Source organism: Propithecus coquereli, unplaced genomic scaffold (genome assembly GCF_000956105.1).
Source record: "Propithecus coquereli isolate 6110/MARCELLA unplaced genomic scaffold, Pcoq_1.0 Scaffold665, whole genome shotgun sequence".
Lineage (NCBI taxonomy): Eukaryota > Metazoa > Chordata > Mammalia > Primates > Indriidae > Propithecus > Propithecus coquereli.
In genome coordinates, this window is record NW_012152674.1 from 202,049 (window position 1) to 220,730 (window position 18,682).

Here is an 18,682-nt window from a genome sequence, read left to right on the forward strand (position 1 = left end):
GAAGGAATTCCAGCCAAGAGAAGCAAGCCACAAATTTTAGAATCTTCTTACCAGGCTGGCACTAATATAGATCCTTAGACCCAAAGTGTCTTTTAGGTTTATTATTTTCAGAGGGCAAGAACTTTTCTTTCTTTAATTCCTGCTTTTTAAATTTGCTCTGTGGTATTTTGGTCATACAGTAGTTTTAAATTGTGATGGAGTTAGATTTACCAATCTATTCATTTCCAGGTCTTGTGTAAGAAAGCCTTCTCAACCCTGAGGTTATAGACATATCTTTTCTTTTATTATTACTTTTTTTAGAGATAGGGTCTTGCTCTGTCACCCAGGCTGGATTTCAGTGTTCTGATCATAGCTCACTGTAACCTTGAACCTCTGGGCTCATGCAGTCCTCTCACCTCAGATTCCCAAGTGGCTAGGGCTATAGACACATGCCATCATGCTTGACTAAGTTTTAATTTTTTTTAAGAGATGGGGTCTTGCTATGTTGCCCAGGTTGATCTGGGCTCAAGCGATTCTCCTACCTCAACCTTCCAAAGTGCTAGAATTACAGGCGTGAGCCACCGTCCGTGCCCAGCCCTATATTTTATTCTACTACTTTATAGTCTTGGATTTTATGCTTAGTTCTTTATGTAGAATTTTTTTTCATGAATGTGTGAAACAGAATTCTACCTTGGTTTTGTTTTTCCCCAGTTGACCAAATACCATTTTCCAGATTTCTTAAATGTGTAAGTTTAAGCACAATTAACTAGAAGAGTATCATGTCTCTTAATTTTGTGGCAAATGAACTTCTTGTGGCCACATGATTGTTTTTTGTCCTTTTCCCTCAACCCGTCATAATGTCTCTTCCTGAGACTGTTGAGAGCTCAGAATAAGTGCTATTAACAGCAGCTCTCCTACACATGGGTGCTGCTTAGAGACTCAGTAGTAGCTACTTAGGGGCTTTTCTTCAGTCTTTAAAAATGTTTTCATAGTTCAAGATTTTTGGTTTTCTTTTGTCTAATCAAAGACGGCAAGACCTGGTATTTCAGGTATCCAGGTACCTTGAAGGCACAAACCATGTCTTAATCTGTGCTCTACCCCTTGCACGTGGCTCAGCATATACTGGTGCTCAAACATTTGCTGTTGAAAAACAAGAAAATGTAGTCAGCACGTGGGATCTATTTTCAGGCTTTATCTAAGCTCTCACTTAAAACAAAATCCTTCCAGGAGGAAAGGGAATGGCTCTGATGCCAGAAGGGCGGTCCTATTGGTGGGCTAACTCTTCCATTCTTAGTTTTTGCTTCCCCGTTGGGCTTCTCTCCTTTTGATCCTTCTTCCTACTGTTTCTAGAGATTCTTACCTTAGGGAGTTTTATGTTTCAATAAGAGTATATTATTTTTTAAACATTTGTTAAAGAAACGTTCAGTCACGCTCAAACGGAGAGACTAGTATCATGAACAGTTATCCCCATGTTGCCAGTCTTGTTTCATCACTTCTCCCACATTTTAAATTTTGGCTGAAGAATTTTAAAACAAATCCTAGGCATTCCTATTTTTTTTTTTCGCTGCTGATACATACTTTAGTATGTGTCTCTTACAAATAAGGATATTTTAGAAAAAATTATCACTAGTAACAAAATTAACATTAATCCCATAATATCCTCTAATAGCCAATCCATATTCTGAGTTCGCAGTTGTCTCAAAAATGTGTTTCTGCAGTTGGTTTGTATAACTTGGGATCTAAACAAGATCCACACATTTCCTTTGGTTGTAATGTCTTTTGTGTGTGTGTACAACAGTAGACTGTCTTGCTTTCTTCATTTAGTTGACTGTTTCCTTGTTATGTTTAACTTTTCCTCTAGTCTCTGAATTTCCTTTAAACTGGCAATTATCTCTAGAGGCGTAGAGGCGTGATTAGATTCAGGTTCAAATTTGGGGGCAATAAGACTTCTTCGGGGACACTGTGTACTTTGTCTTGTATCACATCATATCTTGTCAGTTGGAATCAGTGGGATCAGGTGGGGTCACACTGGAGCTGTCACTTCTTTACAGCTGTGGTCCCAGGCCTTTGGCTGTTTGAGAACTATCAGTCATTTCTCCCTTTCTTACACATCTCAAGTGGCTCAGGGCAAAGTACCTCCCACATATTTCCCAGTCATAGATTACACTGGAGATTTTTGTCACTGGTTTCCCAAGTGGCTTGGGCTGGTGATGAAATTTGGAAGTGGGACAGCATGCCTTGCTTGGTGGTAACTTTTTGTCTCTCGCCTGACAGGTCTGTGCGAGAACGGGAGAGTCAGAGTCGAAAGAGTGCCAGCTCCTGTGATGTCTCATCCAGCCCTTCCCTGCCGAGCCGTGTGCTGCCCACTGAGGAAGTGAGGAGCCAGGCTTCTGATGACAGCTCCCTGGGCAAGAGCACCAACATCCTGATGATCCCACACCCCCACCTGCACCAGTATGAAGTTAGCAGCTCCTTGGGCTACACCAGCACTCGAGGTCAGAGTGCTGACACACAGGCAGAGCTGGGGATGGCTTTCTTACTGTAGTGGGGGATGGGAGGTGGGGGGGGGTGGTCAGGGCCGTGAGTCCCACATCTTAATTATTTCCATGCCAGTGCAGTTGTGAGAATCACCTTAGCTGTTAGATATGTATGTATTATACTGTTGTGTCTACCATTTCTTCCCTCATCACTGTAACTATATATACCTTTCCATGTGTTAATGTAGAGCTTTCCTTAGGCCTAGGATCGAAGGGTTTGCTTCTTTCCTTATCAATCTACAGAGCTTATTCAATTTCACCAGATTTACATATGCTCATTTGTTTGTATATATTAATATATCTCTGTGCAATTTTATCATGTATAGGTTCGTGTAACCACCACCACAATTAAGGTACAGAACTATTATGCCACCACCAGGCTCTCTCATGCTACCCCCACCCTTTTTTTTTTTTTTTTTTTTGAGACAGAGTCTCACTCTGTTGCCCTGGGTAGAGTGCAGTGGCATCATCATAGCTCACTGCAACCTCAAACTTGACTCAAGAGATCCTCCTGCCTCAGCCTCCCAAGTTGCTGGGACTACAGGCACGTGCCACCATGCCTAGCTAATTTTTCTATTATTATTATTTTTTTTTTTTGGTAGAGACTTGCTCAGGCTAGTCTCAAACTCCTGAGCTCAAGCAGTCCTCCCACCTCAGCCTCTGAGATTGCTAGGATTACAGGCCTGAGCCACTGGGCCACTGCGCCCTGCCCTTTATAGCCACACTCTCACGTTAATCATTCTCCTTCTCTATAATTTCGTTATTTAAGAATGTTATTAACATATAGATGGAAGCATATCTCTCCGGATTTTTGGTCACAGACTTAAGAATGTTGTATATACACATAGCTGACCTGGAAGGATTCTCAAAGGGCAAGAGTGTTTTGCATGACCCAGCACGTTAATAGGGGAAACCGTCGGCTCCAGGGACCTCAGGATTGGGGAGCAGGGCACTTTTATTGAGTAGGCACCATAGACACCATGCCAAGAGCCTATGAAAATTTTGATTGCTGAGAAAAGTTTTTCTACCGGTTGAAAGCATGAAGAGGAAATCTTAAAAAAGAAAGCAGATATTAAGTTATGTGGTTATAGAATATAACTTATCTACATTAAATTTAGCATTCAAAAGAATTTTAATATATTTGGAAATTTTGAGGTTAGCTTTTTTCCACTCTTTGGAAATATTTAAGTTTGCACTACAGTTACTCCTGTTTTGCTGAAAATATTGCTAAAAGAGTCCATAACAAAAGGTAAATTAAGCTAAATGTTAAGCCTTTAAAAACCTTTGTTATTCTAAAAGCCAGATTTCTGGCTAGATAACATTGCTCTTAATCCAAGCAGGTTTGAAAACAGTTTTTGGGGTTTTTTTGATTATCTGAATAGTCAGATTGGTTTCATGTTCCTTAATAATATTGGGGAGCCAAAAAAGCAAGTCACTGGAATACTATAAGGCAACACAATCTACAGGCCCTTAGTTTTCTGTTTCTGTGTTACATTTAGGGATTCTCACTCACCTACCCACCCAATGTAACACAGAAATGTTTCCTCTTTCCCCCACACGTATTTTTGACCCACTTTATCCCTTCGTTCTATTTTTCATCCTTTTAAAAGTATGTGCTCATCTTTTTTTTTTTTTTATTTGAAATACAACTTTATTCTGATTCTAAACGAAAAGGAATGGGAAGGACAGTTAACAAACAGGATTTCACCACTGAACATTGTGATGTGACTGTAGCAGTCTTATATTTGAAACTCAGGGAATCAACTGCGTTCCAAAACAGCTAAATATGCAGGTCCAAACAATGAAGGTATTTTTTAAACTGCCATTCACTCCGAAGCCCATTCATCTCCTTCAGCATCCCACAGATGAAGCACATGTTCCGCTTAGCTAGATAGTAAAGTGGCACACATGCCGCACCGCTGACATCACAGGACAGCCTATAAAACTAGACTGCTGACGCTGGGCTCCAGCTTCATTCTCACAGGTCGTCATCCTCATCCGGGAGAGCAGTTGTCTGAGCAACCTCTAAGTCATGCTCATACTGCGTGGCCAAAGCCGGGTCCATGACAACCTCTGGTGGGGCAAGAGCAGGCATGGCAACAAACTCCAAGTTCGAGTCTCCAATGAGCTTCCTAGCAAGCCAGAGGAAGGGCTTTTCAAAGTTGTAGTTACTTTTGGCAGAAATGTCGTAGTACTGAAGATTCTTCTTTCAGTGGAAGACAATCGATTTTGCCTTCACTTTCCTGTCCTTAATATCCACTTTGTTGCCACACAACACAATGGGGATGTTTTCACATACTCGTACCAGATCTCTATGCCAGTTAGGCACATTCTTGTAAGTAACTCTTGATGTTACATCAAACATTATAATGGCACACTGGGCTTGGATGTAATAGCCGTCTCTCAGCCCCCCGAACTTCTCCTGGCCGGCCGTGTCCCATACGTTGAACTTGATGGGTCCTCTGTTGGTGTGGAACACGAGGGGATGTACCTCAACACCCAAGGTGGCTACATACTTCTTCTCAAATTCGCCAGTCAGATGATGTTTCCCGAACGTGGTTTTTCCAGTACCACCGTCGCCAACCAATACAAGTTTGAACTGGACCTGTGGCTCTCCCTGGGCGGCCATCACGGCATTCCTTCCAGAAGCGTCTCCGCGCCCGTCTGACTGAGACTGGGAAGATGGTGGAAGCGCCTATCTGCTCATCTTTTTTTTTTTTAAATTGGATTTTCTTCTTTTATTTCCATAATAATGAACTAGACCATATTCTTTTCTATTTGGTAAATCAGAGCATCAGTTTGTTAATTTACAATGAAAAATACAGTTTTCATGGAGATCTGTACGTTCTCTTCTTGCACGCAAATCACCTTGAATGAAATACAGTATTATGATATATGAGGTTCCGTGCTAGGCATTGGGTAGATAACGATGGACAAGATGGATTCCCTGGAGTTTGTATTTGCTGGACCCACTTTCAAATCTGGGTGATTGCTTAGTGAACATCAGATACACATTAAGAGGAGCGGTTGTGGATTTGAGCTCTTCGATCCACTCAGGCATATTGCCTCCATCTCCGTAATGGGACTTGTCTGCCCTTGGACGGGACAGGTTGAATATAAATATCATGCCATCTCCTTGGCTGGTCAAGGCTGGATGCATCCATTTCTTCATTCTTTTTCCCTAGTAATTTTTTTTTTTTTTGAGACAGTCTCTTTTGCCCGAGGTAGAGTGCAGTGGCATCATCATAGCTCACGGCAAGCTCAAACTCCTGGGCTCAAGCAATCCTTCTGTGTAGCTGGGACTACAGGTGTGCGCCACCGTGCCCAGCTAATTTTTCTTTTTTTTGTAGAGACGGGGTCTTGCTCAGGCTGGTCTCGAACTCCTAGCCTCAAGCAATTCTCCCGCCTTGACCTCCCAAAATGCTAGGATTATAGGTGTAAGCCACCTCAAGGCCAAGAATTTTTTTTTTGACACCATAACATTTGATTGCTTATTCATGTCGCAGTCTACTGAGTCAACGGGAGGAGGTACAGATCCACTTAGTCATTCAGGGACCCAGGATCCCTCCATCCTGGGATCACATGGTCATCAACATTGGTCTCCCAAGTTGCCACAGAAGGGAAAAAGAGAATGGGGATCATGCATGGAGATTATTGTGGTCCAGGCCTGAAATTGAAACATATCACTTCTACCTGTGTTCCATTGGCCGAACTAAGTCATTTGGCTTCAATACAAAGGGTCTGGGAACTTTATAGTCTTGCTATGTGCCCAAAAGGAAAATCAGATGGGTTTAGTGAACAAAATTGATTAATTCTGCCAGGGTTTGCCCTTTTGGCCACCAAATATCTATTTTTATTGTTCCTCCCACATACAGAAAATACCTCTTTCTCCAGGGAGACAACTCAAGTCCCATTATTCAGTCATTGCATCCAACACAAAGTCCAGCGTCTCCAGGTGATGTGTGGTCCTCCTCATTAGGTTTGTGTGTGGCTTCATTGGGCCAGTAATCTAGGAACCAGAACCCCCTTCTCCCAAGTATTTAGAAAGTAAACAAACCCAAACATATTTCTTTTCTTTATAGTTTGGCAATTTGCCTCATTCCTCTCACTGCCTGACATTTATGATGTCCACGATTCTTGTCAGCCTTGGCTATCAGTCTGCCTACTTCTGGTTTCCTCATGGCTCTGTGCTTTTTCTTTGTGCCCCAACTCCATGATAACTGGCAGATGTCCTGGAGAACATGATGGAGCCACCACAACGAGACTCCAGCGCACCGGGGAGGTTCCACGTAGGCAGCGCAGAATCCATGCTACATGTGCGGCCAGGTGGATACACACCCCAGCGAGCACTGATTAACCCCTTTGCTCCCTCTCGAATGCCCATGAAGCTCACGTCCAACAGAAGGCGCTGGATGCACACTTTTCCTGTGGGTAAGTTGGTTGCTCAGGAAAGGGGCTTGGACTAGGAGTTGCCAGCCTGGTGGTCCTCAGCACTAATTATCCATGTGTTTTTGGTCTAGTGTCTCAGCTTCCAGTAAGAGGGGGATAACCACATCCACTTTGGCTATCCCAGGGGTTCTCATGAACAGGCTTTGTAACTAACTAGCTGTGTAAACCTAAGGGCTTGTTTTTTTCTATTTGAAAGGGACTGCTTCGGCGTGTGCTTTCTTTGCTGAGACTGATGTCCCTTATTCCCGTCCATTCCCTCTGCTCTAAATCCTCTCTGGATATTGATATTGCTGTCGTGGTTACACAGAGTTGTTACTTTGTTTTCTTCTAGGGGTCTCTGACAACTGAAAAGAAATTTTTTTTTTTTCACATTCACTGCTTTTCCTAGCCCATCTTTTTTTTTCGAGACAGAGTATTACTCTGTTACTCCAGCAAGAGTGCAGTGGTGTCATCATAGCTCACTGCAACCTCAAACTCCTGGGCTCAAGCGATCCTCCTGCCTCAGCCTCCCAGGCAGCTGGGACTACAAGCACACGCTACCACACCTGGCTAAATTTTCTATTTTTTGTAGAGATGGGGTCTTGCTCTTGCTCAGGCTGGTCTTGAACTCCTGACCTCAAGTGATCCTCCTATGTTGGCCTCTCAGAGTGCTAGGATTACAGGTGTGAGCCACCACTCCCAGCCCTAGCCCATCCTTTTTGATCTGTGATCTGCCCTCAAGAGGATGACAGTAAGGTTTTATAAAGCTGCATCTAAAATTAAACTTCAGCTTAATGGGCTCTTATTGGACTGGGAAGGAACAGATGCTTTAAGCTCCAGGTTTGTTTGTTTGTTCGTTTTTTTTTCATCGAAGCCATCCTGCTGAATGCCTAGAAATTCTAGTTATTTTCTTTTGCACTTATTTTTAGTGTTTAAAAGTTAAATTAGTGAGAAATGAATCTGGGTCATGGCTGTGACCCAAACCCCTTTTCGCCCTCTTACCTCTGCTATAATCAGTGACACTACCTGTTTCTTTCTGGTGTCTTCTCCTTTCCACTGGCTCCCTTTAGGATCTCTTAAGAGAGCTCTTGAGAGCTTGTTTGGAGGTTCTAGCAGGGGAGCGCAGCTGCTTATATACCCTTGACCGAAGACCAGTCCTCTAGCGGGGAAGGTGGTCTTCTTCGACCGAGTGCGCAGCTTCGGGAGGGATACACATGGAGCGGTGAGGGAGGAAGGGGACAGCTGCCTAGCTAGCCAGATCAGCCGAATCAACCCTGGCGATCAATGGGGTGACAGATGTTGCAGCCAGATCACCCTCGCATCCTCAACAGAGCTCTTGATGCTTTTTCCATGACCTTCGGCTCTTCTTGCTTGTGTGCTTTTCCTTCTCCTACCCTTCACACACACTTTACTAAAACAATATTCTCCAAACATGGCTTACTCTGTTCCTTCCTCCTGCCAACCTGGCCTTCTGATAGCTAAGGCCTTCCTTTGCCAGGCTTCCCAGCCTCTCTCCTCATTCCCTTCCTCAGAGGCTCCTATCTTTCTCAATAATATTGTGGTCACCTGCACACGTTTTGCCTCTTTCACGTTTGATATTTCACAAATATAATTTCTTCTACCCAGTTGCCTTCTCCTACCCTCATTAACTTTGTTTAACATTTAGCTCTAAAACTTCTCTTTCTCTAGGAAGATTTCTTCAGTAGGCTTGACTAATTCTAATTTATCTCCTACTCTGTCTTCTTTGCACTTAAACATTTTCTGCTTCTTAGAGTCATAGTTATTATTTCCTTAAGTATTAACAGAGTCATTTGGTGTTTCACTTGTGTTTCCTTCTCATAGAGTTTGTGTTAACCCTCCTGGGGATGGACCTTGCCTCCTATACTGGTATATTCTCTATGGTGTCTCAGTTGGTGTGCATGAAACAGGCTTCTAAAATATTCTTAATAGACTGGACAGGATAATAAACATGAGGCCCCACAATATGATGGATCCTGCTTAGGAAGAGGAGGTGTCCTCTCTGGATGCCAGAGGGCCCCTTGTATAATGTTCCTGTGTGGTGTGTTCTTCTTTCAATTTCTCCTGTTCTTTTAATTTCTCCAACACCATCCTGGCAGCTGGAAAGAAGGACAATTGCAGTTAAGTGCACAGCACAGCTGTCAGGTGGGAATGATGCTCAGTGGTTCTTTGTCTGGGTAGGACCATCCGGAGAGGCTATCCAGATCCATCACCAGACCCGGCAGAATATGGCGGAGCTGCAAGGCAGTGGGCAGAGGGACCTGACTCACTCCTCTGCAGAGCTGCTGGAGTTAGCATATCATGAAGCTGCTGGAAGGTGAGGATGTGCACAGGGCTCCAGAAGGTAACTTGAGAACACTCCCTAGCACCCAGGACAATGTGCATAACAGACAGCTGACAAAACATGTTTATAAGACTTAAAAAGACAATATGACATCAGGACCTTCCTTTGTCAGTCAATGTCATTCCCTTCACCAGGGCAAAGTACAAAGCAGACAACCTGACATTTTTGCCTGAGATATTACCCAGGCCCTGCTTTAGGTTTATCTTCAATCCAAAACACACTTTGAAAACCTCAAACATGGGTTTTTCTACACCTCAGTCAAGGATGAAAACGAGAGAGGAAATGCTTTGGGTTTGGAGTGCTGAAACAGATGATTCATGCTCTATGTTTTGGGCAGCCTCTCTATGACTTTTGTCATTTTGATCATTGAGAAACTCCACTGTTGAGTTTAGAAGACGTTAATGCTAAAAGCAGTGGAAATCAAGGCCTATGTTTATGGAAACAACTCTTTTTGAGTTCTGAGAACTCTGAATGCGTTACAAGGCATCTAAAGAGAAGCAGTATGGGAAGAAAGTCATTTAAGCCTTCACAAGCATGAGCCTGGGTTACACCTGGACTCACTATTCCTGTGTTGCTTTAGGAAACACTTTGCAAAGAGCAATCTTTGGCCCCTCTTTCAGTCACCTTGACATCCCTCAAGATGGGTACGGGGTATGGGTGGGGCAGGACCCTTTTTACCAGAACAACTCTGGTACGTCTACTCAAGCATCTTACATCCATCCTTGTTTGTAAATGGAGGCATGGGACAGAGAGGGTGGGTGGTCTACCATGGGGGTGGGAAAGCAGCCAGGTACAAGAGCAGGAGGAACAGGCCACAGGAGGCCAGAGCTGGCACACAAACCAAGCACTGTGGCCTGGTGGCTTGAGATATGAATCCTGTTGGTTGCCAGCCTGAGTGGCTGAATATTCAGGCCAGTTTTTGATGAAACCCCCTGGGATACAGGGTGAGCAGGAAAAAGAGGTGGACTATGTGCATTAAGCCAGGTGGCTGGGCTCTGTTCTCTGCAGGCACAGCACTTCCCGCCAGCCTGGTGACGGCATGTCCTTCTTGAACTTGAGTGGAACAGAAGAGCTTTCTGCCAGCCTGCTTAGCAACAGCGGTGCAGGTAACCAATCCAAGAGGTAACAGAGTTGGGTGCTCAGAGCAGGCTCACATCTAGGGATGACACAAGGGCCAGAAAAGCAGGGCCATGCCTATTTTGGGATTATTTCAGCCGCAATTTTGGGTGACCTATTTAGAAGCAGTGCTAGTTAATGCATGGAATTATAAATGGGCTGCACATTACATTTTTAGAAAAAGAACGTATTGGTCAAGCCACATTTATCATGTTCTGTCAGGGAGTCGTGACTGAGGGCTGCTTAGGAGCTTGGGGCTGAGGGCAACACCAGGGCCAGAGCAGGAGTGGCCTGTGCTCTAGAGGACCTTTCAGTTGTTGGGGCAGGATGAGCAAACCCACCTCACTAAAAACAGTCAGGAGAGACCCAGAGGGGAACAGTGTGGCTCCAGTTATGAGATCAGAAAAGAGAAGGGTGGCATAGTTGCTTAGAGAAGTGAGCATGCACCTCAGAATTCGGTTAGGTAGAGGGTTAGATGGTGAGCATTCCAAGTGGAGAGGGGAAGGGGAGAAGTATGAATTTGGTTTTATGCTTTCCAGAAGCACTTTTATATTTTTTATCTCATCCTATCATCTCAGTAGGGCATAAGTTATTAAATATATTTTACATGTAGACAATTTAATGCCCAGAGATGTAGAGATATTAAACTAATTTCTCAAACCAGTAGCCAGGTATCCTGACCCAGACTGCTGTCCTCCTTTGATGACATTATTTAGAGAGCCTTTAAGAGGGTGTAGGGGAACATGAGTTTCAATAGGTGGGGGCAGATTTTGTAGAGCCTTAGAGGACAAAATGAATGTGAAAAACATTAAAACTTAAAAAAAATAATGGGGCTGCTAATTCATGCCTTAGTGTTTCTATAAGCTAACTTGCAGTTCTAAAACTTAGCTTAAGGAAGGTATAATGAAAGTAAAGTTGTATAATATTGGTAATAATGTTTTCCTTCATTCATTGGTAGGTTCATCCAACAATATTCCTAGAGGCCTATGGCTAAGGCTTGGAAACTGGGTTGACAGTAAGAGAATCCCTAAATGATTATAATTTTATTTATTCATTCATTTATTTTTTATTTTTATTTTTTTGTCAACCTACTTATTACCATTCATTCCTTTTTAATGAGAAAACACATTGAATAAAAATTTGGGCTTTGGGAGGCCAAGGCAGGAGCATCATTTGAGCCCAGGAGTTCAAGACCAGCCTGAGTAACATAGTGAGACCCCTTCTCTACAAAAAGTTAAAAAAAAATTAGCTGGGTGTGGTGTTGCACACCCATAGTCCTAGCTACTGAGGAGGCTGAGGCAGAGGGATTGCCTGAGCCCAGGAGCTCGAGGTTGCAGTGAGCTATGATGATGCCACTGCACTTTAGCCCAGGCGACAGAGTGAGACCCTGTCTCCAAAAAAAAAAAAGAAAAGGAAAAAAAAAAAAAAAAAAAAAAATATATATATATAGGAGAATGAGAAAATACTTTGTGTCCCTGCACTCATGGTACTGAAAATTTTATCTGGTTGCTAGACTCCTTTAAAGTGCCTTCAGAATGGTATAATGGCAGTGTTTCTATTGCTTTCCTAAACCAAGGAGCCACTTTTTAGGAACCCAGAGTTTGAGCTTTCCAGGCTGTTTGGGGCAGAGTTGCACCAAAGACAGCTGCTCCAGAACTCACTGGACTATATCTTGAACTAGTTTCATTGGTGACCTGAAGGAGAAGTTACAGGTTCAGATAGTAGCAGCCCTAGGATCTACCCAGGGTAGTCCTGGAGTTGTTCTGGGCCCTGGGGTAGCTCAGGCAGACCAGATGATACCCCAGAAAATGAGTCTTTTGGAATTTTAAAATCTACTTTAGGTAAAAGAGTAAGATTGCAAAGAATCTTGTTTTGGGGATGGTTGTAGAAGATCCTCAGATGATCCCATTGTGCAGTCCTTGAAGCTTAGGATTTCCTGGTGCACATGCATTGGAAAAGCATTTGCTACAACCTGGATCGCCAGCTCAGTCTTCTCCTTCTTGGGCTCCATAGTGATAGATCTATCTACCTGATGGATTTCTCCGCTTGGATGACCAAGTACCTCACCCTTCATGTGCTGACAGCCGAACACATGTCTCACTGTTCCCCAACCCATGCTTCCTCTTCTGTTCCTTCCTTCTGACTTTGGCTCCTCATCTCCATTCTCACTGCTTTTATTCAGATCCCTGTCGTTTCTGGCCACTATTATTACAGTAGCTTTCTAAATGCTCTTCCTGTTCTGTTTTATCTCCTCTGATTCATCTTCCATACTGTCAGGGATGAGATATTTCCAAATGCAGATCTGATCAGCCACTCCTTCCCACGTACAAACCCTCAGTGGTTCTTCCCGGCTTACAATGCTCGTTGTCACCTAGCTGCTGCCTGTCTTTGTGTCTTCACTTGCCTCCACTTCCACATGGTGCTGGGTGCAGAAGAAGCGCAGGCTCTAGAATCTTAGGACGTGAGTCCTGACTCCAACTCTAATGAGTAGTGAGGCTCTCAGACCAGTTACCTACCCAACCTCTGTTGTCTCAGTTTCTTCACCTATGAGGAAGATTGTTGTCAATATTAAATGTGATAATCTGCCTAAGTGCTTAGGACGGTGCTGGGCATGCATGGTGAGCACTCAGTAAACAGGAGCTATTGTTGTTATTATTATATGAGCATATTTTACACTCCAGCCATTGCTCTGGCTCCTCAGAAGAATTGTGTCCTCATCTTCTTTTGCATAGATTAACCCCTCTGTATAGAATATGCTTCTGTCCTGTCTTCAACCCCTGATTCTTCCTGGAGAGCATAAATTCAGTCTTTAGGATTCAGCTCCAACAACAACTCTTCTTTGAAGCCTGCCCTGGTGGTTCCCTCTCCTCCCATGCTCTCCCAGGAGATGTTAGGCATGTTTCCACGCAGCTCCATGTGCATAACCCAGTTGTACAACTTGGCACATCTTGATCCCACTGTTTGTTTCCAGGTCTGTCTCCCCACTAGACTAGAAGAACTTATCTTTATTCTTCTTCTCCCTATAGTGCACATTTATTGTTTATTTATTAGCACATTTATTGACAAATGAATTTATACTTCCAAGACCAAGCTGCCATATGTGAGAAGCATTGAACAACCTCCCAAATTATTGTTTAATTGGTATGCAAGTGTTCAATTACATGCGTATGTTTAGCTTCTTATATAAAGTTTGGGCTCCTTGTGTTGTTTTTCTAGTCAGGGCAATATAGTTAAGTGGGGTCATTCTTTCCCTTGCCCAGTGCCCTTATGACCTGCAGCATGTGTTCTCAAAGGGACCAGGGGTCATCAGTAAGTGGTCTATAGCCACGTGGGAATTGAACTTTCATCTTTGACCCTCTGCTACCTGACTAATTATGTTAATGAGCCACAGAAAGAAATTAGATTAAATCATTTTAATTTTTGTCACCATATGCAATAACCAATTCATGTCAGATCTATCTTCGGGATATATCCAGAATCTTAACTCCACCATTGCTAGCCTAGTTCAAGGTACCAGGCTTTTTGTTTGTTTGTTTGTTTTTGTTTTTTTTTTGTTTTGTTTTGTTTTGTTTGAGACAGAGTCTCACTCTTTTGCCCGGGCTAGAGTGCCGTGGCGTCAGCCTGGCTCACAACAACCTCAAATTCCTAGGCTCAAGCAATCCTACTGCCTCAGCCTCCCGAGTAGCTGGGACTACAGGCATGTGCCACCATGCCTGGCTAATTTTTTCTCTATATATTTTTAGTTGTCCGATTAATTTCTTTCTATTTTTAGTAGAGACGGGGTCTCGCTCTTGCTCAGGCTAGTTTCGAACTCCTGAGCTCAAACAATCCGCCCGCCTCAGCCTCCCAGGGTGCTAGGATTACAGACGTGAGCCACCGCGCCCAGCCAAGGTACCAGGCTTTTGCCTGTATACAGTAGCCTGCTAACTGATATTGGCTTCCTCCCTTGCCCTCCCATATTGTTTATTTACAACAAAGCATTCAGAGTGACCCTTCTAAAATAGATGTTAGATCATGAAACTTCTCTGCACGAGTTCTTCCAAGGGCTTTCCGACTCACTTGGAGTCAAAGCCAAGGCATTACGGTAGCCAACAGACCCCTCATGTCATGTGGCCTCTTCTTACTCTCAGACCTTGTCTCCCGCTTCCCCCTCTCACTTCACTGTAGTGGTTGCCCAGATAGATCAGACATACCCCAAAACTCAAGTCATTTCTCTTGTTCTCCCCTCTTCTGTGCTCTTACTCCAGAGAGCCTCATGGCTAAGGTCCATATATCTGAGTTTGCGTCTCCAGAGCTTAAAACAGTTCTTGCCACATGACAGGTAGTTGAATGAATGCTAAAAGCCTTCTGAGGTTAGCTTTCTCTCCACTGAAAAATGATTTAATTTTTCCTCTAATGCTTTTCTGTCTTATAACCTTGTTGAATCCTTGCTGGATTCCTTTTTTCAAAGACTTGGGCAGTCTTTAACCTTGCTTGGTTTTGAAGTGACTTTCCTTTTAAGCCATCCTCAATCTTCACGAAATATGGTTTGCTTTCTTGAAACTCACGAAACTCTTACTCATTCCAGAACTGCTTATTGAACTCTAGGCACTGTGCTAAGGCCTGAAAAGAAACAAAAACTATTAAGGCACTGACTCTCCTGACCTCAGGGAGCCCTGGCTCCTCATTCACTTGGGATTTTATTTGAAGCAGTTCCCCTGTGGGATAACAACAAGGAAAGGAAAGCCCCCTCACTGGGAGTTGGACTGTGTGTGTGGTTCCAGTAATACAGTGTGGTTTGAACATGTGATCTCTGCTAGATTAGGAGATGCTTAATGAAGGAGTATGCTGTGTTGAAAACAACCAAGATCAAAGTCTCAGTCCTGCTCCTCACTGGCCTTTGGAATTGAGCCTTTAGTCTTTGCTGAGCCTCAGGTTCTTCATCTGTGTAATGGGCATAAAGATCCTTTCTTACCTGCCTACCCAGCAGAGTTGTTGTCAGGATCAAAAGTAGGTTGGGTTTGTTAAGGGCAAGGTTACTACATTGAATCCTTGTTTTGGGACAAGGCAGTTCTAAACACACAAACAGTTAACATTTCATTCATCAAAAAAACATAAAAGAATATCCTGTAATAAAAACAAACAAACAAAAAAACATAAACAGGAAAACCTTTTCTGTGACCCCACCTTCACCTCCCTGGGGCTGGTTGATTTGCACCATCTGTAGGCACTCAAGCGTGACTCAGATTTTCTCCTGTATTTGGGCATGATTCATATGTGAGTCATGATTCACAGGAGTCGCGTCTCTGTGGGTTTCCCTTCTGGCCCCGTAGAGTTTCATCTGGAGTGTTGTTGGGGGCCTCAGAGCTGCACTCTTCCTTTATTTCTCACCGTGCTGCCCAGCAGGGCCCAGGCAGCTGGTGGGATTGGGCAGATAGTTTTTATCCCTCTGTTTCTTTAACTGGAGACCAGTTTAGAAGAAGTTGTTAGTAAGTGTCTTTTGCTTTATTGGAGGTAGATCATTTTGAAAAAGAAAATAAGTAGATGCTGTGTTTTCTTTCTCTTTAATGTTGGGACTCAAAATCTGCAAACTCGGTGTTTGTGTTGAATGTTAGGTGCATGTGGCAGATTTGGCCTGAGAGCTAAAATAAAAAAAATCACAGCACACTAAGGCTAGAAGGAAGGACCTCCTAGTCATTGACCAAGGCCAGGTTGGGTTTTTTATGGATAAGTGCCACCTCTGTGGTCCAGAGAGGAGAAACCACTTGCCCCAGGTACAATCTTCTAGATGGCGGCCTGGGACCAGCCCCAGAGGATCCACGCTAAGTACCCTTTTTGGCCTTGAGGTTTACAATTAGAGAACACGTTCACACTTCTTAATTCTGAACAGATGTCAAAGAGACAGAACTGAGATGACTCTTGTCAGCATTGGCTCCCCAAGTTGTGTGTCTGGCTTTGAACTTTGAGAGTGAGACTTCATTCCCAAATGTTGGGTTGGAGCAGAGCTAACCGACCATGAGGTCTTACCTCCATCATCACAGGTTGGTGGGGCTCTTCATATGTCAACAGCAAGTCTGCTCCACTGAAAATAAGGCCTCAAAGGCAGAGCCAGTGTGAAAGGCATGTGTTGTTGGGTTTGGACCGCAAGGAAACTATGTGTAAGTAGCTTCCCAGAAGCCCTTAAAATATTTATTTCTTTAAATTGCTTTTTCCTTAAAATTTCTGTGCATACTTGTGTGTGTTTCCATTAGAGATGGCACAAGTCTACTTTTGGCTTAGGACCCCACGCTGCTCTGATAAGTTGACTGTTTCTTTATTAGGGTAAGAATTTCAATTGCCTCATAGACCAAGTCTGGGTTGGATTTTCTTAAGAGCAACAACAATAAAATAACAAGTGATCAGATTATCAAACTTAAGATCCTAACCTGGGAGGTGATGTATTTAATATTTCTCTTATTGCTCAGAATGTTTTGCAAATGCCAGTTTTTCGATTGCCTTCATACCAGTTCTCATGCTGAATAAGAAAATTCATCTCATTGTTTCTTTATAATCAGGCTTTATGTTTGCATAAAAATGGATATTGTCAGCCAAGATTGTTTTTTGAGAAACTTTAGCTCCAAATGGCTTTTGGCTATTGACAAAAAACAGATAACATTTCAACAGCTAAAAATTGGTGCCCCAGATGGATAGTCAAGAAATAGAGCATCTGTAAAGTTGAGCAGAAAGAATCTAAATGCAGTTTCCACCTACTTACTCTGAGATCTTCAGTAAGTTACTTAACTTTTCTGACCCTCAGTTTCTTGATCTATGCGAAAGGATCCTTCCTACCTCATATCTACCTCCTGGTGTGAGTTTGAATGAAATGAAATACTTTATTTGTTTGACTTAATAAATTATATCTTCTATTTTTATGACTAATAATTTTAAAAAATCTGCTCCAAGCAGTTCCAAAAAAGTTCTGAAATTCTTTTGGCCAAGAGACATCATCTATTTAAACTTAAAAATATTACTTATTTTAAAATTCACTTCCAATAAAATTCACTCTTTTTAGTATACAGCTCTATGAGTTTTGACAAATGCATAGAACCACATACCTACCAATAAACACATCAAGATAGGGAACATTCCCCTCACTCCCCATAATTCTCTTGTGCCGTCCTTTTGTACTCAACCCCACCCCTGTCCCTTGGAAACCACTGATCTGTTCTCTGCCCCTCTAGTTTTGCCTTTCCCAGCATGTCATGTACATGGTGCCATACAATGTGTAGCCTTCTGAGTCTTTCACTCAGCATATTGCATTTGAGATTCATCCAAGTTATTGCATGCACCTGTAGTTCATTACTTTCTATTACTGAGTAGTATTCCATCGTATAGATGTACTACAGTTTGTTTATCCTCTCCCCAGATGAAAGACTAAACCTGTTTCAGGTTTTGGTGACTATGAATAAAGTTTCTATCAACATTTACATAATTTTATATGAACAAAGTTTTTTATGAACTTAAATTTTTACTTATGTACATTTCTAGGCATGTGATGGCTGGGTCAAATGGTAAATCTTTGTTAAAACTGGTTTCCGGAATGATGTACCATTTTGCATTCCTACCAGCAGTGTATAAAGGTTTCAGTTGCTCCACAGCCTTGTCAACGCTTGCTATGATCAGTCATTTTAGTCATTCAGCTAGGCATGTAAAGGTACCTCACTGTGCTTTAAACTTCCTATTTCCCTAATGACTAATGATGTTGAGCATCTTTTTATGTGCTTATCTGCCTTTTGTGTATGATGTTTGGTGAAGTGTCTTTGAGTCCTTTGTCTGTTTTCTCATCGGCTTGTTTGTTTTTTTGCGCTTGAATTTCGAGAGTCCTCTGTATTCTGGATACAAGTCCTTTGCCAGATGTGTGATATACAAGTGCTTTCTCCCAGATCGTAGCTTGTTTTTTCAAAGATTTCACAAGGAATTTATAAATATTTGTTCTTATTATAAAAGATTCAAATGACACAAAAGTATTAATATTTAGAGTAAAAAGTACAAGTTCTTTATTGCCTCCTACTTCCTCCTCCAATTTTCTTCTCGGAGAGCCACTGTTGACAGTTTGGTGAGGATCTTTCCAATTCTTTTTACGGTATCATAATTTTCTAGTAAATATATTGTTTTGAAGGGATGCTTATATATCGATAGGTCTGTTACTTTACAGTCAATAAGTTGCATTTCAGAGGATCACCCTGTTTTTCCTTTCAGCCTAGTTATAGGTAAAATCATTTTTCTGTTAAAGTAGTGAGTT

At 42.6% G+C, this 18,682-nt stretch overlaps 2 protein-coding genes across 2 annotated transcripts in view; one reads left to right on the top strand and one right to left on the bottom strand.

Annotated features, from left to right (window-relative positions):
• Positions 1-18,682, top strand: part of DEPDC5 (DEP domain containing 5) — a 131,059-nt gene that overhangs the window by 46,628 nt on the left and 65,749 nt on the right. Inside the window, exons 18-21 of the mRNA XM_012660414.1 lie at positions 2,254-2,474; positions 6,744-6,947; positions 9,144-9,279; positions 10,315-10,412. Coding sequence (XP_012515868.1) covers positions 2,254-2,474; positions 6,744-6,947; positions 9,144-9,279; positions 10,315-10,412 — 659 coding nt within the window. The remainder of the gene's footprint in view (positions 1-2,253; positions 2,475-6,743; positions 6,948-9,143; positions 9,280-10,314; positions 10,413-18,682) is intronic.
• On the bottom strand, positions 4,139-5,180 carry LOC105823285 (GTP-binding nuclear protein Ran-like). The gene is given in 1 exon segment (XM_012660430.1): positions 4,139-5,180. A coding segment is annotated over 1 exon segment (651 nt). The 5' UTR covers positions 5,146-5,180; the 3' UTR covers positions 4,139-4,494.